A 23744-nucleotide genomic window follows, 5' to 3' on the forward strand; every position below is an offset into this window, starting at 1 on the left:
GCACATCTGAAAATATCAGCCTGAGGAAGCTGGGGTGCGTGTGACTGAACTTGCACCATGGAAACAGACAGACCTGTAGCCCTGGTGCCAAAGGAAGCCCAGCCCTTCCTCTCACACCAGGCAGCATGGCTGTACTGCAGGTGTGAGCAGGTCAGGTCACCCCTGTGCAGTGCTCCGGTGTCACCTCCCGAGCAGGCACATCTCCTGCTGCTCCCACAGGTTCTGTGGGAACAGGGTCCCCAGCGGGAGGATGCTCAGGAAGGTGCCCAGCTACAGATGCTGAGGGCTCTGTGGGTGCTCAGGCCATGTCAGACAGGCTGGGGACAGACCCTAATCCCAGAGTGGCAGCGAGCTCAGAGCACCATTTCCCACCGCTGTGGTGGAGTTCCCTTCTCCCAGCCATCTCATTAGCACCAAACTGGCCTTGCCAGGCCATCTCCAGTGATGGCAGCCTTTGGCATGCATGGCAAACACTGTCCCTGAGCATGCATTGGACAAACCAGGCAATCAGTAGTGTCAGTGTTTCTCCTGACTGACAGGGGGTGCCACGTGGCTCAGCCTGAACTGCTCAGTAGCTGCAGCAGTTATTCATAAAACTGCTCTTCAGAGCCATCTCAAGAACAAAGCTCCATGCCACAACTTTCTACCTAAGCAGTGCAGTCCTTGATAGATGCAGGGCCTTTGTGTAGCTCATTCTAGACTGGTGTAAGATCTGACTTGGCTTGGCTTGTGTCTGTGTACGAGGTGAAATCTCTGCGCCCTAAGCTCCGCAATGAGTGTATTCATGGGAGAAAACCTGCTTTATGTTGCTCCACTTTGGCCCCAGATACCCTTGTCACTGTTTTAACAGTGTGACTTTCCCATTTTCACCCCCTAGAAATGCACTGTGAACCCCTTTAACTACATCAGCGACTCTCTACTCCCTGCTGGTACTCAAGGCTCACCAGGGGCATCTCTCCTTCCCCTTCTGGCCATGGGCTTGCTTCGTTACTTGGGGCTCACATCAGCTCTGCACAGGTGCCTCAGCTCCCCTTGTCCCTCGGGAGAGCCGTGCTGCTCTGCCCAGAGGACACACTGCATTGAGGGATGAACGGCCAGGGCCCAGTGGGAAGGCACGTCCTCCCTGCTGCGGGGGGGACACAGCACTGCGTTACTCCTGACTTCTCTGAGAGTATTACTCTCCTCTCTCTCAGCAGAGCATTTATGGGTTTATAAATCAGGACAGACTGACATCAAACATGCCCTGAGAGTGCCTCGGAGCATTCACAGAGTGCCAGCTGGGCATGTGGCTGGCTTGGGAGGAAAGGGCCTTAATTACAACCAGCATAGGAAGAATTTAAGGAAGGAGGAAGAGCTCTTTCAGAGAATTCTCACAGTTCTAATGCACAGATTCCTAAGTACAATGGAAAAATTACATCCATTATATTCCCCTAATCCTTCAAACACCTTTCCTTTTTATTGTAAATGTTGGTATCAGAGGAAAAAAACCTTACTGGGCCACCGTAATCATGGAGCCGATTGGCCCCATGACCTATAACCACCTGCTGGGGCACAGTCATGTCACCAGAGGGGACTGATGGCTGCTCCACTGTGGGAGCAGGTGGGCTGGGAGGGGCATTCCCAGCATTCCTATCACTGCCCTGGCCACTTCACTGGGGCCTTTGTCTAGAGATGTTGTTTTAGTAAAGGCATGGCAGCTATGACTGTTGTGGCTGGGCTGTGGGAGATACTCCAGGTTCAAGACAGGCACCCACAGCTCCCCAAGGGGGCAAACAGAGATGGGAACAGGGCAGCCAAGCAGTCCTGAGAGGCAGGGAAGCAGCCCTTGGAAGAGGGCTGCTCAGACATTCTCTCTGTCTCCTAGGCGAGCAGGGGGACACTACTCAGAGTTTCTGGGCAATTCCCAAATTCAGGAGTGCTCAGCTGGGCTGGGAACATCCTTCCCAGAATGGACTGATATTCTCAGAGCCCTTGGGCACTGCTCTGAATGTTCAACTCCAAATAACCATTTTCTTCTGGATCATAATATGCTTATTCTGCTGATAGTTTTATGGCCTTTCCAGATTTTAGTAGGTTCTATATTTTACTATAATGTAAAATAAAGTATCATTCATCTACCTAGGTACAGAAGGATACAAAACATGCTACAAGCTCCTGTGTGCTTTGCACCCTCACTTCCTCTCTGCTCAGACAGGCACAGTTTGCATCCAGAAAGGGAACTTCTATTTCACACTAGTAAAGAATTTCTGTTCTTCCACTGGAAAAAGGTGATAATGAACTCCAAGAAAATCTACCCCTTTTTCACTGGATCAAACTGTTTTACACTGCTGCATGTGGCCTGCTGGACTAACAAATAAAGACAGGGCAAGGCTGTGGGAGAAAACTGCAGACAGAAATGTGTCTAAGGAACAACCATTACCTGGGAAGGGGCAGTATTGAGCCCCAGAGCACCCACGAAGCTGCAGCAGGGAAGCGCTGTCCTAGGGAGGCTGTCACCCCATCCCCAAGGTTGTGTTCACAGCCAGATGTGTCACCTGTCCTGAGGCTGCAGGCCAGGGACACTGCTCCCCTTCTTTGGTCACCTGTCCAGCACAGCTTGGAGCCTGGCAGGAACTGAGCCCACCTGAACTGCAGTGGGTGTCTCATGTAGCACTTGCCCACCAGTTCCTAGAAGTTACAGAATTCTTTCTGGAGTGACTGGGAGGGGACAGACCTGTGTGCACCACAAACCCTCTGTGACAGGGAGCAGCATTGGTAACCATTGCTGTGCACTGCATTGCCTTCCTTGGAGCCTGTGCTTAAATTGCAGGAGGCTGTGGCACAGCCAGCCCACAGCCAGTGGTCAGGAAATGTTCTGGCTGGGGAACACCTGCCCAAAATGCAAACAACTGAAGTGTTATGGGGGTTTTGTTAACGCTTTATGGATCTGTAGGTCAGAATGAACTTAAACATGCAAAAACTGATTTCAGAACAAAAGTAATTTTGAATTATGGGAATGCACTAATAAGATCAGAGGCAATAACTAATTTTGGATCACTTTTCCTCTCCCTCTCCCCACTGTCTGCCTCTCCCATGCAGCAGTCACATCCAGCAGCATGTGCACTGTAGTTCTTCCCAACTTTTGAAGAGCTGTAGGGGAAAACAGCTCACTCCCCCTGCCTTCTTTTGGATAATGTGCACAAAAGGATTAATGTGTGCAACTGCTTACAGGCTAATTTAGAGCCCTGGGTTGGCAGGGCCTGGGTGGGCACATCTGAGCATTCCCTGAACTCCAGTAGCTGCAGTTTACCACAGGTTTGTAACTCACCCTGGGTGACTGAACAAGCTCAGGCTGCCACAGATATGGTCAGTGATACCACACCTGCCAGGTGAGACAGAAACTCACTTTATAGAAACAGCTTTTCCAAGGTGTTTTCACATGCCTTTGCTGTTGGTTAGAGGAGTGAAGTTAGAGGCCAGTGAAGTGACAGGGAAACCAGTCTAGTTCTAGTCACCTCATTCTGCCACTACCTCCCATCCCTGGCTCTGGTCACCATTTCGAGCATCACCTGACTCTGTTCTATCAAGTATTTGTGCTGATCTCCTCCAAAATGGCAGTGGGACCACAGCCTGAACTTTTTAAAATGTACCATGTCACTGTGGAAGAACACTGGGACCTCTTAAATCTGCCAAACCAAGAATGCCATTTGAATGCTAATCTAGATAAATGGCACATAAAATTGATCTGGATTAATACACATATCAATATAAACAGAGGTATGGGAGTTCAGAGTGTGGGAATGTAACCTTTGAGCGAGGTGTTTTTTCATTTCCATCCCCTTTTGCTGAACACTGTGTGAATGCAAACGCTTCCTCGGCGCTGCGTGCGCGTTATACATGCGAGCAGCTCCCATACAGCGATGTATGTATGTGTAAATTGTGTGAATGTAAATATAGATAGGCCATATGTCCCCAAAGTCCCAAAAGAGCATCTGATGTTGATATGTAGACAGTGTGTTAAGGACCTTCCTAATTAATAAGCCAGATTAAAAACCTCTTGGCAATCAATTAAGATTAATGACAGAAGTCATTCTGTCTCCCCCTCCGCCCGTGTCTCGGGCTGTGAAAACCCTGGGTCGGGAAACTTTAATCCTGTTATCTGCTGCCTCCTTCATCTGCAAAGCCTGGAGATTAGCTCAGCGGCCATTCCCGAATCCCGGCCAGCCGCTCGGACAGCTGCCCTGCGCCGCCAGCTCACAGGGGAGGAATAATCTGGCCAGGGGAACAGGCCTGCTGCATCCATCACTCTGCTGCAGCTCACTCCATGGGAAAGGTGTCGTCAGGATGAGGAAAACAAATGTGCTTGTTGCTTGGGAATTCTGTGCAGTGAAACACTCTGTGATTACCAGCCCCTGCCCTGCCCAGGGAAAGGTTTTCTTTGGCTTGGCTTGGGGGTTTGCACTGCTCGTGTGCTGGCAGGGAAGCTGTGGGGCACCTATGGCACATCCATGCTGCCCCCAGCACTGGCGTTCCTTCCTCCATGGCTGCCATCCCATGCCACATGGCCTTGGAACTGACAGGCAGGTTGGCTTCTTCCTGCTTTCTCATTCCTACCACTGCGCACAGAGGGATGAGTCCCCAAGGCTTGTTCAAGAGAGCAGCAGACTCATCTGCACCAAGGAAGGCAGTGCCAAGAACTGCTGCCTACGTAGTTGGGAAAATATCCCTGTTTCTCCTGACACCAGCACAACATCCTCTCTTCAGCAAGAGGGTCCCTCCCGCTCCCACTGACTGACAGCAAATCCGACTGCCAGGAGAGCCACTCTAGTCAGGATGGACACCTGCCAGGCAGCCAGCCAGACCCTCCTGAAAGCAGCTCAGGCTACAGGGAGAGGGCATGATTCCAGTGACCAGGAGCTTCCTTTTGGAGGGAGCACTGCTAGCCACATCTTGCATGTGCAGAATGTATTACTTTTGTATTATGCAGAGATGCTCAAAAGTAACAGTTTAAACAGATGTTTGTGGTAACTCTGCAGCCATTATTAGAAAAGACCTTTAAAGCAGGAAAAAACTAACAGGCTTAAAAACAAGTACCAGTGTCTTCCTGTTTAAAAGGCTGGTTTGTATATGGAAGTACAACCTGGAAGCATTCTATGGTTCTCGTCTCTTCTGATTGTCCTAGAATGAAGTACAGTCTTTCTCTTCCTTTACCACTGACTCCTATTTCCATCCTGATAGGGCAAAATCTTCATTACAAGTGCCATGGACTTAAAGATGTTTGTGTGCATAAATGCACACAGGATCAGTGTCTCAGCCACCATCACATTGCAGCAAGCTCAGACAAAGAATCCAAACCGCTGATGATCACCTTGTGGTGCTAAACTGTGACTTGGAAAACAAACACAAGGATTTAGAGGAAAAGCTAGGCCCCTGAGGCTGGTGCTGTGCCCCTGTGCCAGGCTGTGTTCCTGGGCAGCCCCAGACTCCTGGCAAAAGAAGTTCAGTACAGATCCTTGGACACTGAACTGGTTTATCAGAGTAGCCCAGACTGCTGTGGCTCAGTCTTATTTGCCCCTTTAATAAAAAAAAGGAAGGAAGTCTAGCTAGGAGCACAGACACAGGGTAATGCATCATTTATAAATTACCTTGTTAGCGCAGAAAACACCACATGGTTCTGCAGCCGAAATCTCCTGCTGCGGACTTGCTCTGTTTGATGGGAGCCCTTCAAAAGCGCTCGTGGCTTAATGGAGGCTGTTTGTGGGGCCCTCGATCCATACCTGCTGTCCTCATCCCTCACTGGGAGCCCGGCGCAGCTGCCGCGGCGTGCAGCTGTCTCTGAAGTGGCTGCGTGTCCTCGGCCCCCAGCACAGCCAGCCCGCGTTGGATCTCTGGATTTGTGCCTGAGGCGAGCCGGGGAGCAGCTGTGTCTAAGCCGTGCTACCTTTAGTGCTGCAGCCCCCGGGCCCCACGTGCCCCGGCCTGCCCTGCGCTCCCGCGGCCACCGCACAGCTGTGCCCGCAGCCTGCTAGGTGTGCCCACACCTGGGCGCGGCTCCCGCGGCCCTGGCCTCCCCCGCAGCCTCCTGCTACGGCCCTCCCGGCACCGCCTGCCGCACGGCACAGCCAGGACAGCACGGGGATGCACCAACTGCTCGCTCTGCTTTGATACCTCATGCCCAAATTTCAACTGCCTCATCAAGCACTCCAGTTCAGCAGTGAGATCTTTTACAAAAGGAACTGACAAGTTCCTAAACAGCAACAGAAAGGTGATGAACAACTCCATGGCTTTGTGTGTCTGTGTGTCTGTGTCTGTGTGTCTGTGTGTTTCTCCCTGTGCACACTCGTGCACTGACACACACCAGGGGCCCACCATGGGATCTCCACCCAGTGTGTTAGGAACAAGGAAAAAGATGCCATTTTTTCCCCAAGACACCAAACACTGCGCAGACAGAAATGGCACTCTGCAGTGACAGAGGTCACATCTGACCCACCATTCCTTTTCCCTTGAGCTGCCACTCTGTTTTTCACAAGCTGAGATGCTGGCCAGTGTTGCTCCTGTCAGGCGCAGGGAAGGAGGGTATCTGACTGCACAATGGCTCAGCAAAGCCTGCCCCCAGGCCAATCCTTACAGTAACTCCTTCCCTTTAAAAGGGGCAGAGATCCCCAAAACAGGCCCTGGTTGACACTTTTTTAGCCTTTTAAGGCATACTTCTACATTCCTGTTTACATTGCATTTACCTGTTAAACTGTATTGTGCCATGTATTTTGTGTGTAGATTGCCGTTGTTATTGCTGCTCCATGTCACATGCATCATTCATGCAAACAGTGACTAACCTGCCACGGTAACAATGCTAACAGCTGTATCCAGCTGTGCTCTCCACCTGCAGCACGGCACTTGGCCATTCTGCTGTTTCCAACACTTGCCTTACCTTAGTCTCACCTCCTCATCCTTTTGAACAGCACCAAACTTCATCCCGGGAAAATAATCAAAATTCCCATTACCTCCCATTCTACCACATGTAACTCCCTCCCTTTCAGCCCTGTCATCCTTTTATGTGGCCTTCATGTCACATGGTGCACAGACAATGCCCTGGAGTATGTGAGACTGTGACCTGCTGCCATCCTGTTGAAAGTAAAGCATTTGCTCCCGTGGCTCTTCCCAAGTGCCACAGATAGGAAGCTGAGTGGATGCAGGAGATAAATGCTGACAATCAAAGTGATATTTTTCTGAGGAGCAGCAATCAAAAATATTTGATCTGGTTTCACTATCAGAGGTGCAAACAGCAGCTCTGTGTCCTCAGCAGCATCTGGGGGAGAGGCCCCTTTTTCAGTGGCCAGAGATGTTCCAGGAGAAAGGATTATCTGAGAAAACATATTTCCTCACCTTCTTCTTCTGTGAAAGGTGTCATTGGTGTGCAAGTGCAAAGCTCGTAGAAGCAACTTGCATGGACATTATTGCCAGCCTCTGCTGTTACAAACAGCTGGGTCTGAGAGTGATGTATGTGCCTGTGACAAGAGTTTACCCTGCACGAGGCTGTGTTCCTGTTCTCCACCTGAGCACACACCACATCCAGCACCCCTCCCTCTGCCTCCGCCAGCCCTGTGCCAGTGCTGCGCATCCAGGCTGGTGCCACACCCCTTTCACCACCTGGATCGCCCGGTGTGTCGCCCTTCCCCCCGGTGTGTCGTCCTTCCCGCCGTGCCACTCTGGTGTCGCTCTGCTCCCCCCGGGCCGTGTCCCGGCCCCTGGCCGGCCGTGTCCCGCACACCCACCTGGTCTCCTTGCTGAGGCCGCATCAGCGAGACTCTGTCGTACTGGCGCCGCAGCAGCGCCCACAGCGCATCCAGCCGGCCCTGCGGGGACACGGGGGCTCAGTCAGGGACAGCAGCACCCCCACCCGCACAGGGAAGCAGCACCGCTTCCCTGGAGCCTGGCGAGCAGAGCTAAGGCTGGCCTGTGTCCCCTGCAACCACTGTGGTGCTGCTCCTGCCCACCCGGAGTGCCTGGGGAGCAGAGCCGGTTAGGAGCATCCCACACTGCACAGATGGCTCCAGACCTTGCCTGTGTGTCTGGACATCACGGCTTCAGGGCTTTCTGGGGGTCAGAAAGGAGTGGCAGGCACTTGGGAACACAGCAGTGTCCAGTGTCCCAGCTACACCTGGGTGTTTGCTGCTCTTAACACCTAAAGGCAAGGTATTTACAGACCTACCCTCTGCCTGTAGGCAGTGCTTGTGCTCTCCTGGCAGGTGACTCAGAGCACCATCCATATGAGCCAGATAGAACAATTCGCTTTTTATCAGAATTCTTGCATTACATTGTTTTATGTAATTTTTTGCTTTTCTTGGTTTGTCATGACAATGTGTGTTTAAAACTTAGTGTAGCAGCTACAAACTGTGCAGTTTTGGGTTTAATTAGCTCTACTAAGCCAACAAAGCCCCCATAGATTTTAATGCTCTCACTGTACAATATGTCCCTTTTTAAGGGGAGGCAAACAGAATGTGGCAGTAATGATCAAGTATTGCATTTAGGGCTACAAACTGCTCCTGCCATTCCTGCTGAGTAGGTGTTCCCTTCGAGAATAGCACATTACACTTGAATGGGAACACTTGGAAAGTAAGGCACAGCTCAGCCTGCATAAGGCACAAAGAACCCAGCCCTTAGTAACAGTCGTGCCAAAGACTGAACAGATACCTTGATTGGCGTGTACCACTTCTGCTGTATGGCTGGTGAGGTAGGCTTTCGTTTAGGTGGTTTAGGGTGAAAAGGTTCTTCTGGTTCTTCTGGGAGTTTCACCACAGCATTCTTTGCTTTTTCCAGCCTGGCCCCTTCTTCTGTGGAGCCTTTGTCGCCCCAGCGCACCTGAGGAAAGGTAGAGTTCAGGTGTGAGTGCACCTCAGGTCAGGGAAACTGCTGCAAATAACAGAGGGTAAATCTGGAAGAGGTGCTGGATAAACAAGAGAGGAGGTACCGAGGAGAACACTACCTCTTCAGTCTTAGGTAAATGTCTGTAAATAAGTCTCAGTACTGAAAAATCCTATCTTGCTTCACATGGGGGACAGGGGATCTGTGAAATCTCTAAGTAATGATATAAAAATATAATTTCTACTTCTTATTTATCCTAAAATATCAGACCTTAACCTGCACCCATGAAGGCTAAGATTTCTGAACCAGGTCTCTTAGCCCAGAGAGTTTTCAAGAACCCCAGTGTAGATTTAATGTGATGCCTAGGGAAGTTTAAGCAGAAGTCCCCTGAACCTGCTCAGGTTTCCATGTTGTCCTGCAGGAAGATACATGCTGGAGAAGTACAGGTGAAGCTGTCTACCCTGCCTAAGTGCATGCAGAACATGCAACACTGTGTATGATAATGTTAACTGTGCGTGTTACACTGCTCCAAGTGTATAAAATATATAGAGAGTTGAAAGAGAAGGAAACCAGGATTATCACTGCCAGGGAGACACATATTCCCACTTCCATACAGGCTGTACTCACTGTGCTCTGGAGATTAAATACATGGAAAAACCTCCCTGCTAAGAGGGATAATTCGCCTTGCTGCAGGAATCCTGTTTCACCTTCTCAAGCACCATGCAGCAATCTGAGCAGCAGTGTTTGCTGTAGTGTGCACAGAAACAAGCCTGGATAAGGCTGTTCCCTTCTCATCCAAAAAGGAACAGCTGAAAGTTTGAGAGTCCTTAGTGAAAGTGGCCTGGACCATTTCAGCAAGACTTGCCATAATCATGCCATTTGCTGAGATGTGGCCTGCCAGGAGGCCCCTGTACACCTGTGTCTTCACTGTGATCAGTGGTACTTTTACAGGGCTTGTCATGTGGCTGCTAACATGTATTTTAAACACTGTTAAAACCATTAGCTGGTGGATCTCTCACTGAAAAAATTACCTTCTCCTTCACACAAAAGCCAATTCACCCAGAAGAAACCACAAGTGGTGGAGTCTGACCACCCAATTTTTACATAAAAATGAATTAACTGTAACAGTTGGGGTCTGGCAATGACATCACAAAACTTTAAAGCAATGCCAAAAGACAGAGCTAGGAGAGCACTGCCCAAGCTATCTGGGATTGTCACAGAGGAGTGGAGCTAGTGGAGAAGGCAGGAGTGGATGGGTACCTGCTCCAGCACAGGAGTGGGAAGTGCAAAGGTGATGGTTCAGTCCCTTCCCTTCTCCAGAAAGGGAAGCAGCCAGATGAATCCGGCTGCTGAAGGAATGGCAGAAGAAAAGAAGCTAGAGAAGCAATAAAAACCAGACGACTCCACTGCCACATGGACTGCAAACATGGAAGAAATGACAAACTGGACCAGCAAGTTTGTCACTGGCCATGGCACAGAAACCACCTTTACCTGCCAGGTAAGGAACAACCTCCCTTGGAGTGTTTTCTCTCGCTTCTTCCCCAGCTCCCTAAAGGAGCAGCGTCCTCTTCTGGGCCAGGGAGAGCTGTGAGGCCTGTCCTGCTTTCCCTACAGCCAGAGCCCATCTTCCCAGCCTGTCCCAGACACAGCAGGGCAGAGGTGAAGCTCCCTACTCAAACCCAGAGGCACTGACCATCGGTGCCCAGCCACACCTGACACTGCTCTGGGGTCTCAGGGACAGACAGAGCCACACAGCCCCACACAAGGGGGGCTTTTTTCTAGGGCCCATGATTATGCTGGCAGGAATTTCAGTTGGTTAACTTCTTTAGCCCTTAGTCCTGCACAAAATTCCTACCACAGATGAAAAGGTTTTCTAAACTAATCATCAGTTTCTACCCTCGTTTGCATTTTTGCCATGGGCTGAACATGTCTTTCTTTGTGGTCCCGATGTCACTTGTGTTCATGAGCTTTCTGCTCCATTGTGCAGGATCCCATTTGGGAGCCCCTCCTGGAGGCTATCATAGTTTCCCTCAAATCCAGGCTTGTAATTCTTGATGTTGGAAAGCATTTCCTAGTTTGCTTCTGAAAAACACTGCACAAAATGTTTTCTTTTTGTGAAATCTGAAGCTCTTCTAAATTAGCAATTCTGAACTGCTGAAGAAAATGCATATAAGTGACACAGCTTCAAACCTGCATATTCTGCCTCTGCATTTAAAAAGTACTCGAGCAAAGCTGATTAGGCCAATACCTTTAAAGTTTCATCAAGACACTTCAGTATGGCCTAGGTGGGTGTTTCAGACAGAGACAGCTTCCTGGACTGCAGTTAGGAACTGCTTTGCACATTCCATATAGGCTGACTTGACTACAAAACCTGCCATAAGGATGTGCCCATAAGGATGCACATTCTTCATTCTGTTTTAATTAACATGATGCTATCGTGTCTCTTCAAAGACAGGCTCTGTTGTCGCTGCGAGTCCCTCTGGGATCAAGCCTCTCCTCAGCGTCACCATTGTCAGCGCATTTGGCTGGCCCACACTTGGGGGACTTATGTTTCACTGTAATTCCTTCCAAAACACGCAGAAAAGGCTCTCACTCTCTCTTTCTCATTAGCGTGATGGAAAGAGCATGTCTTGAGGCAGCTATTTAAAGTCCCAGTCAAATGGAACTACTGAAAGCTGTTCTTTCAGAGGCAAGGTCAGAATTGTTCGATATGGTAACGAATTTTCCAAGGCTTATGCCAGTGGGAAGACAAGCACACATTATGGCCTTGTATTTTCAGTGCACTGTCAAGTCTTTGTTTCCACAATTGCAGCCTCAGAGAGCTCGTGCTTGAGGGAACTGCCATCTCCAAATCATACCAACCTCCATCCTCTTAATTCCCCCAACTCCTCGTCCACCGTAGTAGGAAGCATCCACCGTGGGCCACTTCTTGGAAGGCAAGGGCTCCTGTTCTTCTTCCTGTAAGTACATTCAAATGGTGTTTACTTTTAAAAGATGCTTCCACACCCACACACTGAATGTCTTTTCTGTGTATTCCACTGGAGTTCCCAGAGCATACCCTGTTGGTTGTGAAAGGGGTGCAAACACTCAGGACAGCAGAGCCTCCAGTGTGTTACTGCCTGTAAGAGGGAGAGAAATTCCCTTGTTAGGGGGATTCCTCAGTGCCTGGAATGACAGAGCAGGGGGAAAACACTGCCTAATTCCTACATGAATCTTTAGATGTTGGACAAGGGCTATTCAAGCTTTCTGCTTTCAGTGCAGAATGTGGAAAACAAAGCTGTCTTGGAATAAAAGCCCTAAGTGTTTCTGCAGATCTGGGCTTAATTCAGGCCACACTGAGCTGAGGTCTGTGGAGAACGCCACACATCCAGATCTGTGAGAGCAGAGATCTGGACTTTAGGAACCCTGTGCTCCAGTGAAGGCACCCCCCAAGGCAGTCCTTTCTCGGGCAGCACTCGGACAAGGAGGCAGACATGCAGAGCACAGGGAAGCACAGGAGTGGTTCCATGTGGGGGTACCATACCTCTTTTGGGGCTGGCGGAGGTGGAGGGGGATCCTTGATGACCTGAAAGAACCAAACACAGGAAAGAATAAGGTGCTGTACTGCAGCAGCCCAAGGCAACAGACCATGGTAAGAGTGACCTGTTTCCACCCAAGCCCCCATGAGGGCCAGCGAGCTGGCAGTCTGTGCTGCCCGCTCCCCTGAGCATCCATCAGCGAGGCCTTCTGGAAATGAGCACCATCCGTCTGCCAGAGCTGCCATCCCCAGCCTGCAGACACTCTGGGCAGACGTGTCTGCCACCGCGCTTCCTGGACGGATGAGTGTCAGCCGCTGTGAGGAACAGCCACCGCTGAGACCCCCCAGAGTCCGTCAGCAATCCCGGAGGAAAAGCGTCTGAGGGCTGTGTGAGGTCCTGCACAGGCGTGGGCTGAGCTGCCACTGCTGCTGTGGCTGCTGCTGGGGAGTCTCTGGCCCAGTGACAAGTGTGAAATGCCTTCTGGCAGCTCAGGCTTCACCTCTGGATGTCCAGGACGCTTCCGCAGCCCTCTCATTTCCCACCTCCCAGCTCCATGACTGTGCAGTGCCTGCACTGCAGTCACACTCCCACACTTCTGACACTGCTCCGGGTGAAGCCCACTCCCGGGAGCATTTCTTACACCTCTATTTAAATCTCCCTACAGTCTCTTCCCATTCCCTTTGTCACATCCACACTATAAAGCTCAGAGAATGCCCAGCACTGACAGTCCCAGCAGGGGACGGACAGGCAAGGGACCCTCTTCACTGATTCAGCTGAAAACTGAATGCACAGGCGTTCCTCCACGAGAAAAGCAGGTTTGCAAGCTAACCTTGGTAAGTTTTTTGGTGACATTGGGCCATGTTTTGGGCTTGGGTATTGCCTGGAAGTGACTAAAAAATACACCATGAATATCAAGGAGTCCATTCTTGTTATGCTTTGATATTACACAAACATATCCAAAACTGTACATGCTGACAAACAATTCAATCTAATACAGGTTTTAAATAACTTAATTGAAATATGCCTTACTTTATTCACTCTGTGCTGTTTAATTTTAATACTTTTATTAAACACTGTCTATGAAAAATACCACTGCAGTCAGCATAATACATGAAAGAAACATATTTTTCTGATCAGTAGAGTTTTCCATCTTGATTTATATTTCAGTTATCAGTCCCACCCAGGAAGTTACTACTGACTGCCTTTCAGCAGTGCATAAAGGAATTCGGCCCAATAGGATAAATAACTTATGGCACCCCTGGAATCAGTTTTCCACAGCCCTCCAGGTTTAAATTATGGAATGGCTCATGTCAAACTCAGAGTGCTTTGCGTGGATTGGAAAGTAACTATGGATTTCAACTTTGAGACATCCCTTTGCTGTTAGGATGTTGCAAAACCATGCCAGACATTACTTTTCTTTAAACAGCTCTGAACACTTTTTCTTCCCAGTCATCAGGAGTTTCCAGCGTACTTAACAGAAAGTAATTATTTAATTAGTGAAACGCTCCTGAGAGCCACACTGGAATCATTACCCTAACTTTGCATGAAACAGCAACACAGAAGGATTGTGGGACAGATGCTGAGAGATACTTGGATGCTGAGTAGGATTTGCCAAAGCCTGGAGATATTTAAGACTGGAAACAGTAGAGCAGCACTTTTTCTCAATGAAGGGACACCTTATTTAATTTCTGTCCTTATTTCCATTTCACCTGTCCCTAATCATCGTCCCAAAACAGTCTCTGTCTCTGTCAAGCCTGCCAGCTGTACAGGAGAAGGTGCTCTTAGGTGGGTCTGTATGCACCCATATGAAATGGCACTGCCCTTCCCCATCTATGGCTGTGCCACTCTGAAGCCTCACATCTGTCTGAGCACAGCTTTGCCCAGCAAACCTCCCCGCAATGAGGGATGGAATTCCTGCGGGCCCTAAGCCCATTGGGGATGTAGGAATCACAACTCCCACCCTGGACAATCAAGGGAAACCTGACTTGTTTGAGCTTACTGTGGCTTCCTAAGGCAATAGTCAATGACAGCTTTTGCTCATCTCCTCAGTGGAGGATCTAATCCTGTGCCAGCTCCTGAACTTGCTGAAGTTTGAGGGGAAATTCAGTATAAAGCCAAGCAATCCATTAATTAGCTGTTATTTCTAATGGCTTCAGAAAATGAAACTTGTTTTAAAAGTGACAGTGGTGTGAGAAAATAATCTGCTTTGAGTAGCAGCTCCTCACCCTGCTGACAGCACTGGAATGTCAATGCCTGCATCCTTATGCTTCCACAGGCTCTCACACTCACGCACTCGAATCACACGTGCACACACAAGGATTCTTTTCAATCGTGTGATTTTCCAAGTGAAATCAGTAGAAAGCTGTTTATGAAAAAGAGAAATCCAAGGCACACGTGCAGCTCTGCATGGAGCAGCACACAGAACTGCAGAGAGGAAGACCTGAGTATTGTAAATTAACTTTCCCTGAGCTGGATTCAGACTGTTTCAATAAGGAAGCCTCTGAATAATGCTGCTGTCTTATTATCCTCATGGAGAGATGGGCTGCTTCCTCAGTTTGTTTGGTTTTGTTATCAGCCTCTCCAGGCAAAGCTCCATCTCATTTAGTGAGTCGCAAAGAATGAAGGTTTGAGTTTGGAGATGAGCTGATTTCTTGGAAAAAAATCATTTAAAAAAAGAAGTTGGTGCTTGAGGCAGCAGTGCCTCTGATCCACTCATTAACACTTCTCTGCCGCTCCATGATGTGGGCATTAGGAGATGTCAGCACAGAGCCTACAGCCAGCTTGTTGCAATCACATGTTCCACAGCGAGGGACAAGTGACAGAACTGTCACAGTGAAACCCTTGGAAGTGGGGGACAAGGAAGGAAAAGGAAGAGGAGTCCCCCTCCCCACCCTCTGAGTGTCCATGGGACTTACACCACGGAAGGCTGTGAGACCGAGCCCCAGGCAGGATGGAGCTGGGCCCGTGGGCAGGGGGAAACCCACTCTGGCTACAGACACTTGTTCTGCCCACAACACCCTCTACCTCTCTTTTCCATCGGGATCTGACTCCTGTGCTCCTGCTCCTTGTTCCAGGAAACCAGGGAAGCAGAGCCAGAGGAAGGGAAGAGTAGGTCCTACCTGGCCCTAATGCTGCCTCTCTTCTCAGGGATGCTACTGAGCCAGAAGTGGCCCTTCCAGGTGCTGGATGTCCAAGCCTCATGGGCAGGAGAGAAAGGCAAGAACTGAGGGACGGCAAAACCAGAAGGAAGGATGAGTGCTCTGCAGTAGGTTCAGTGCAACAGCGTGTGAGCTTGGAACTCAGCAATGCTGTAGCAAAGAGGCCTAAGGTTACCTTTTCTTTAGAAGTAACAAAATAGTATCCAAAGGAGGTAGGAGGAAACACAGAGGGCACAAACATTTGAAGAACTATGGTTTTATGAAGCTGAAAATTGGTAATATACAACTATTCACTGGACTGCTTCATGTAGGAATTTTAACTTTTGAAGCTGGTTTATGAATCAAGGTTAGGTTTTCTTATAAAAAGAAAACCGGGGCTTGCTTTTTACTGATTTACAATGTTCTTTTTCCACAGGGAGGCTCATCATATGAAACACAGTGGAGGTAAGGCGATTAAGAGGAAGCGCCCTGGATTTCTGCTGGGCCTGTGCTGTGGAGAATGAGAACAAGGGAGGCTTTTTGTTCTCACCTTAGGAAGCCCAGACTGTGAGGGTGCAGATGGAGGCTGAGATTTCCTGCCCTTGGACAGCCAGAGGCCCGATGGACCCCCCCAGGTCCCAAGGGCTGCAGCACAGTCAGGTGAGAAGGCCACTTCCTCTCTGCCCCACATTCCACAAGCCCCAGACAGGAACAAAACCCAGACCAGGGAAGCAATCTCCATTTCCCAAGTCCCCCATGCTGTCCTTGAGCTGGATGAATAATAAACTTTCCTGCTCCCCCAGAAAGGAATGGCAGGAGGCAAGTGACCAACACCACTGCTGCTGTGGTGGGGATAGAGAGGGCACTCAGATAAAGAGATGGATGTGTGCAGGGATTATGAAAAAAAAATAGAGATTTCAACCTGAGAGCCCATAATGGACTACAAATACCAATTTTCCTGAGAGCAGTTTTAAAGTGGTCCTTGATTTGAGGGTAACATCTGCACACCATTAAGGCCATCCCATTCCCAGTAAGAGCACCATGCTGGAGCTGGTTCCTGTGTGTGTAACTCAGACAGGCGGGGCTGTGCCCAGAGGAGCCCCAGTGCTGGAGCTGCTCTCCCCAGTCCTTTCCTGCCTGTCACAGCCCCCCCCAGAGCTGCCTCCCCATCACTTCACCCGTTTCCTGCAGGATCTGTGTTTCCCACCCATGGCTCAGGGTGCAGGGGCTGTTCCCAGGGTCTGTACTCACCACTTTGCAGCAGAGGGGCCAGAACCACCAGAGCAGGCCGAGCGCCACCAGCAGCAGGAGCACAAGGACGGCAATGAGCGCTCCCACGCCACTGGACTGCGGAGACAGCAAGGACAGTGTCAGTGCTGCCCCACTCGCTCGCCCCACAAGCCAGCCCAGCGCCTTCCTTCTGATGTAAAACTTGTACAGCTGACAGCCCTGAGATCACAATGAGGCCCAGCCTGAGGAAACAGAGTCCCTTGCCTGCTAGGGAATGAGACACCAGCCACCGACAGGGGAAGTCTCATCCTAAGCCTGTGGATAACACAGAGGTGCCCTTCTCCATGAGGACCCAGGTCTCACACATGGACTGGGGAGCACGCAGGGAGGTTTTAGGGCATCTCTACAAATAGTACACCTGTGAGGCTTTGATGCAGATTGCCCATACTCCTGCACAGACTGTGGCACATTAACTCCCTGCAGCCATCCTGTGGGAACCTGCAACTGAAGGAGGGAGTGTTCCTGCTTCCAGCAACACCTGAACTACAGAACTGAGCAGCCCACCTCCAACACCTCCAACCCACTTCCTGGGGGTGTCTTTATTCCTACACTTTAGGCTTTTAAAACACTGACAGAAACGCAACAGCATCTCTAGGAAAATAAAAGTTATTCAGACTTCAGCTGGGGAAAAGAAGGAGAGACCCAGAGGACCACTGAGACTGGAATACTGCATGAGCAGTCCTGACCCAGAACTGCTCCACTGCACATGGGCGTGGAACAGAGCCGTATGCCAGGTGCAGTGAGGCACACAGGTACAGTGGTGCCTGGGTGCCTAATGCTGTGTGATTTTGTTTGTTTTCACTGCAGTAACGTGTGTTTGTTGGGAGGCTGTAACTTGCAACTCATCTCCCATTCAGCCGTCAGCTGCTCAGCTCCCAGAATTAGTGAGCAGTTCTAGCAGTGACCCATTTCTTGAGTTGCCCATCTGCTACTATGGAAACAGCAGTTCTTGTGTGGAGCCGCCTTTGCTGCAGCAGAGGCCAAGAGCAGAAACCAGAAAAAGACAAAAAAGGCTGCTGAGAAGCTCTTCCTGCTGCTGTGCACATCTGTAGCTCTCTGCTTCCTGCCAGGACAGGCTGTGAGCACAGAGCAGCAGAGCTGCCATGCAGCTCAGTGGGAAGGCCATACCCAGCACCTCGCTCCGAGCTGCTTTGTGTCAGGGCTTTTCTGTTCCTCTCTGTGCACTCCTGGCAGCTCCTACAGGGGCACCATGTGTTGCCTTGTCTGCAAGGGCTGAGGTGCAGCAGGCTGCAGCTGGGCTGCAGCAGCTCCTGTGCTGCTCAGCCCTCAGCCACCCTGCCTGGTGTACGGCTGGCATGCTGCTGACTGACAAAGGCCCTGGAACACAGAACTGTGATTTGGGCTCTGGGTGTTCCTTCGGCTCCCAGCTCAGTCAGGCTTCCCTCCTCAAACTGCAGGGCTGCACTGGAGCTCTGATCTCTACAGCTGCACAAATGGTGAGGTTTTAAATGAATTGAATAAAAATGTCTTTTTTTTTCTCTTTTCAGTTACTGATCTATGAGCAAAGAAATCCTGTTGGGAGCCATGTGTGGTGATGGGCAAAAGAGATTCTCCCTGTGCTCCACGCCCAATGGAAAAGCTGCTCTCCAGTCTCGTGTGAGGTACGACACATTTAAGGCCCACGTGCACAACACGTGCTCAACACCGTGGGCTCATATCTCCCTCCATAAATTCCAGCTATCCTGTGTAATACAAAAGGAATTAAAGGACAGCAAAAATGTGAGAGTAGAAAATATATGTGTTAAGTTAGAACAGTCACTGGCTGCACAAGTGTGTGGTCTCTTCCAGAAGCAGTTTTTATCTCTTCTATAACCTGTGATCAGACTGAGCAGGATATTCACACTGCCTGACTCCCAGGTGTAAGTGGGACACTCTGGCCTCTGCTTGGACAGCTGTCTGCCCGGATGAACAAGAGCTGAGAGCCTACACTCCTCACTCGGGCCCCAGAGTTGCAGAGCATTAGCACCTCTGCAGGCTCTAACCTCTCTCCCCACACACAGGCTCAAGGGCCAACTTGTGCCCCTCTGCTCCCTCCAGCCCTGGTGAGGGAAGAGCCATGCCAGAATGGGACCCAGCTGACTGTCACGCCTGGCCCTCAGGACAGGTCTCTGAGGGCAGGAAAGCCTCCCAGTACTTGGAAAGACACAGCTTTGCACAGCAAAGTGGAAGCAGAGGTTCTGTGTCTGAGGCCTTGCAATGGCAAAGTCCAAAGAGAAACGGGGTGTGGGGATTTTAGAAGGAGTGACAGAAGTCATTCACTTACACACTCAGAAGCAGTGATGGTTAACGAGCTGGACATGAAAGACTGGCCTTCATTCAAACTCACCAAAACCTCCAGGGTTCTGCCAAGAGACAAAGAAGAAACATGAGCAGCCATGGAAGAGCCAAGAAAGGCTCATACCTGCTGTGCAGGCCCTTGTACCTACAGCCTCTGCTCCACAAGGAGTGTCCTCAGAGGGGAAATGGAAGCCTGTGCTTATTCCTATTTGGGAATAAGTTTGGTCTCCTTGACAAAGAGCTGCCCAAGTAGAGAATACCCCTTCCTCATTCCACAGAGCAGAAAGTACTCCTAGAAGTTTTCCATAAAATAAATTGAAGTTCAGCTGTAAAAGTAGCATTGTTTTGTCTGTTCCATAACGATCTCCTTAGTCACACACAGACATTATGGTTAAAGATGTCGGATAATTATAAATGGTCAGGACTTGCTATAAATAGCCCCGAACACTGTATACAAATAATATGTGGTTTACATTTTACAAATTAACCCTACAAGAAAACAACACATGGTGGATGTTAAACAGAATAAGACTCCTCAGCTTCTCTGGCTTGGATTCCCAGGATTCAGACAGTTTATGTTATGCATAGATGTAATTAAATAAAAATGTAGATATCCATGAACTAAAATGATTAATCATTTACACCGTTCTTACATGTCATGAGTTTTTATTCTGGCACAAACACTGTAGTCAATATGGAGTTCAAAGCTATTTTAGCTAATTTGGCTCATTTCTTCTTCAGTTTTAGCAAAAATGAAGTGAGTTGCTTCCACTAAACTCATTTTTACATGATCTCTGTTCTGAATAATTGATCCAACAGAAAGAATAACTCTAATCTCCTTCTAATTGGAATTCACTGGAATAAGTGAATCAGAACCAATAAAAAAACCAAACCTATTTGATTCCCTTGCAGAGCAATAAATCAAACCACAGTGAAACTCTGGTCAATGATGACTTTTTTAAAGATGTGGTGCTTTTTACTATTTTTAATTCCAATTACTTGTTTTGGCATTGTCATGAGGAATGCTGGGGGAAATTGCAGCATGAGGATTCTGCTCAGGTTTGGCCAAACACTCCTGGAACTGCAGGGCAGGAGGGTTTTCTGCCTCCCCTGGGGGAGACGAGGACCCCCAGGCTGAGCTGCTCACACACTCCTGTGGCTGCCCCACCAGCCCTGTGTGCCCTGGCAGCTCTCTGCGTCCTGCATGCCACTAGTGAGGAATGAGGCTGTTTTGGTAGATGGTCTTTGCTAGCAGATGGAGCAAAACAGGGACACGAAACACACCTGGATAAAACACGTAAGCCACATTAAAGCAAAGGATCATTCCCTGGCATCCTGGGGACCTTGGCATGTTCTTGAGCTCACTGGGTTGTATGAAACATTCTGTAAAACAGCAAAGATTTCCCAGCGGGCTGGAGTATATTGTAGCCCTTGCTGTATGCAGCACAGTACCAGTTCCTGCCTGTACTAGGTACCAGCCCAGATTGCATTTCCCAGCCCACACCCGCAGCTCTGCAGCCCCACTCCTGCTGTCAGCCCGCTGACAGATCCCAGGGAGCAGGCTCACTGAGCAATCAGCTCCAGCACGGGCACAGCTCCACCCTGATACACCGCTGCAGGGATGAGCCACTGGAGATGTCACTGGAGCTGATCATAGCCGCTCTGTTCTGGAAGCCACTGAGTGAACTCACACAGATAATTACCTCATCTTCAAAAGGATGAACATGTCAACACACTAAAGCACTCCTTCCCTGAGACTGTCATGACTGTTGGGGATACTCAGTACGTCCTTTCATTTCTTGAGCAGCCACCTGTTTGCTGGGCTGTGGGTACTTGTGATTCATACAAACACTGCCCCCTAAACAGAGAGTCCCAGAAAGAGGTGTCCTGTTTCTGCTGCTCCTTCACACATGGCTCGGAGACAGACACATACACAAACACATCCCAGTGTTTACCAGCAACCAGCCACGTGTGTGAGGCTTTCAGCTCGGCATTCTGCCGAAACTGAGATGAAAATGACAAGCAGCAGCCATCCCATTTCTCGGGTCCCTGCTCTTCCCACTGGTGACTGTCACTGCTGTGTGAGGGCTGAGTCTCTCCGTGGAGCTCAGAACAGCCCAGTCAAGAGAACATTCCTGTCCCTGCAGCCAGGGACACAGCCCTGGTTCACCAGAGAAGGGTGAGGCTGTACTAGTTTTGTCCCAGCACAGATCTCAGCTGAGGGCTGAGTTCTGGAAAGCTGCCACAGAGTGAGATATGTCCTCAGGGCACCTCAAATGAACCCCCTCTAGAGTCGGGCAGTGTTGTTGCCGCAGCCCCCTGGGGCCGTCCCGCAGGCCAGGCTCCAGGGAAAGGCAGCGGCGCCCTGCTCACGCCTCCTCACAAGCCCAGCAGTGCCCACAGACAGTGCCTTTGAGGCAGGGTGCTCATTCCCATCCTCTGCTCCCTCCTGACACCGCACCTGAGCAAGGTGGAAGCAGAGAGCTGGCAAAGGAGCAGGAGTAGTGACAGTGGTGTGCAGCACAAACCCCACTGCTCTGCCTCTACCCCAGCCCTAACGTGTGCACCTTCCCAGCAGTCTGTACTTCCAACCCGCCTCACTGCACTAGGAAAAACTGCCTTCCATTTACAGTTCACGGCCCTTCCTCCACGTGGAAGGGATTTTCCTATCCTTTGTCTGTGCAATATCACTTTCTGGATGGGAACCAATCCTGGAAAACTTAAGTCTGAAAAGAGCTTTTTAAAAATGTTCTGATTTCTGACCAAAGGTAACCACAAGACTCTTGCAACTTGAAGCTGCCTCGGTCCTGGCCCACTGCCCATCCTAATACACAATTTACCCAAAAATGTAACTTGAGGAGACCAAACAGTTGCAATTCCTTCCCTCATGCCCACTGCTGGTTTATTGTGACAGCAGAGGGATGTGGCCCAGCGCCATATGTCCGTGCAACTCTGGTCTAAAGCCTCCCATTCCCTGTGAAATACAGCTGACATTTCCATCCACGGTAACCTATTTGCAAAGTATTCATTTGCTCCTTACTTTATGGGAAGCTACTAAAAGACTGCCATTTTATGACCCATTAAAAAAGATGAAAAAATTAAATACAATTGTGAAAGACATTTGCTGTAAGTAATAAATAATTCACCTCCAATTTTCACGCACTGAAAATTAAACTGGCAACTGCTCAAAAAGTTACTAAAATTATGGTGACAAAGGTACTTCAGAATCAAATGCCTGCACTAAAATAGCAAAAATGCTGTACATAGGAGGAAGGCAAAAAATAGGTCTGTGTATTTAAAGGGCACTTTCCCTTCCAACTCTGCCTTCATGAAATAATGGACAGCTTTATAATACAGGCTCCATTTGACCAACCTCACTCTGATATCTTTGGGGACTGATTGCTGGGGTGCAATTAACATTTACCCCTCCATTCTCCCTGACCCAGTCATTCCCTGGGCTCTGCTAACAAACACTCTTGGACCACAATGATGCATCCAGGGACTCATCCCAGCCCCAGGAGGAGGCAACACAGAGGAAAGGATTTCCACCAGCAACTCCAGCTGCACAAGGACAGGGACAGCTCTCCTGGAGCAGGGTTCCAGCCCTGCCTGTCCTGTTTGGTGCAGTGCCACTATGCCACAGGCCAGCTGTGCCCAGGGAATCATTCATTCAGTGGGAACTATGCTGGGGGCAGAACATGGCCTGCAGTTGGCAGAAGTGGGCAGAGGTGTTTTCCTCCCATCACACACACAGGCACAAAAAGGAGCACTGAGTATTTTCTTGAGGATAGCGAGACCCACTCATCCTGGAATTCATTATGGTGTTTGGGGATTCTGGTAAAGAATGAGTAGAAACTCATCCCCCTGCCCTTCTTGGTGTAGCTTAGCACTGATATAAATTCAGATGATGGTTCTTTAGGACTCCCTCTTGTTAGCTCAAAACGCTCTAGCTTTTCCAGCCACATGTCCACATGTCCGGGCTTGACTTTCCACAGAACAAGACACAAACTTTCACTGCTGAGAACTCCTAGGGAATGTGAGAGAACTGGAAAGCAGCAAGGAACTAGATCTGATCTTGTGGAATCATGGGAACCTGCAGTAGCAGGGTATGAAACGTCATTATTCTGTTAAAGTAGACCATTAATTCAGCTCGGGATCCTATGGCCACTGCTGGATGTGCAGCACTTAGTTCTGCTCACGCAGTCCTCGCTAATGCTCTGGGAACACTGCGTGCCCTAGGAGGGACATGAAGGACTGCGCCAGAAATTACAACTGATCTTAACACCACATCCATATGGCTGAGGGGCCTGTTAGCCTGTACAATTCATTGAGGATGTTTCCATCTGTGAATAGGTCCCATTATACCCTAATTGTGTCAGACTAAATGTATTTCTAAAATATTTGCAGAAGTTAATATTTATGACAGACATTAAGCCTACTCCAGCCCTGTTTCTTGCTTCCCCCCCACCTGAGTTGATTTCCCTGGCTATTCTGGAGAGGGGAGGTTGACTCACGTGAGCACCAGACACATGAGAACGATGTCCCATGGGAGCACCAGACACTGGAAACCATACTGTCTCTTATTTTTGTGGGAACAAAATGTTGTGTAGGGAAATAAAAGACAATGCCTACATTAAACACTTCACCTCACTGAGTTTGC

The 23744-nt window shown here is 49.5% G+C and overlaps 1 protein-coding gene and 1 long non-coding RNA gene across 4 annotated transcripts in view; one reads left to right on the forward strand and one right to left on the reverse strand.

Annotated features, from left to right (window-relative positions):
* LOC135446937 (uncharacterized) overlaps window positions 1-19707 on the forward strand; it is a 179164-nt gene extending 159457 nt beyond the window's left edge. For both annotated transcript variants that reach the window (XR_010439939.1, XR_010439938.1), the window contains 6 exons: window positions 8797-8976; window positions 10162-10339; window positions 11654-11801; window positions 15933-15961; window positions 16052-16156; window positions 18295-19707. This is a non-coding gene — a long non-coding RNA (uncharacterized LOC135446937). The remainder of the gene's footprint in view (window positions 1-8796; window positions 8977-10161; window positions 10340-11653; window positions 11802-15932; window positions 15962-16051; window positions 16157-18294) is intronic.
* Window positions 1-23744, reverse strand: part of ANTXR2 (ANTXR cell adhesion molecule 2) — a 76605-nt gene that overhangs the window by 17630 nt on the left and 35231 nt on the right. For both annotated transcript variants that reach the window (XM_064711524.1, XM_064711525.1), the window contains exons 11-16: window positions 19071-19149; window positions 16748-16843; window positions 12365-12406; window positions 11704-11799; window positions 8671-8838; window positions 7752-7832 (exon numbers count right to left, since the gene is read on the reverse strand). In XM_064711524.1, coding sequence (XP_064567594.1) covers window positions 7752-7832; window positions 8671-8838; window positions 11704-11799; window positions 12365-12406; window positions 16748-16843; window positions 19071-19149 — 562 coding nt within the window. The remainder of the gene's footprint in view (window positions 1-7751; window positions 7833-8670; window positions 8839-11703; window positions 11800-12364; window positions 12407-16747; window positions 16844-19070; window positions 19150-23744) is intronic.

The sequence above is a fragment of the Zonotrichia leucophrys genome, chromosome 4 (assembly GCF_028769735.1).
Source record: "Zonotrichia leucophrys gambelii isolate GWCS_2022_RI chromosome 4, RI_Zleu_2.0, whole genome shotgun sequence".
Classification (NCBI taxonomy): domain Eukaryota; kingdom Metazoa; phylum Chordata; class Aves; order Passeriformes; family Passerellidae; genus Zonotrichia; species Zonotrichia leucophrys.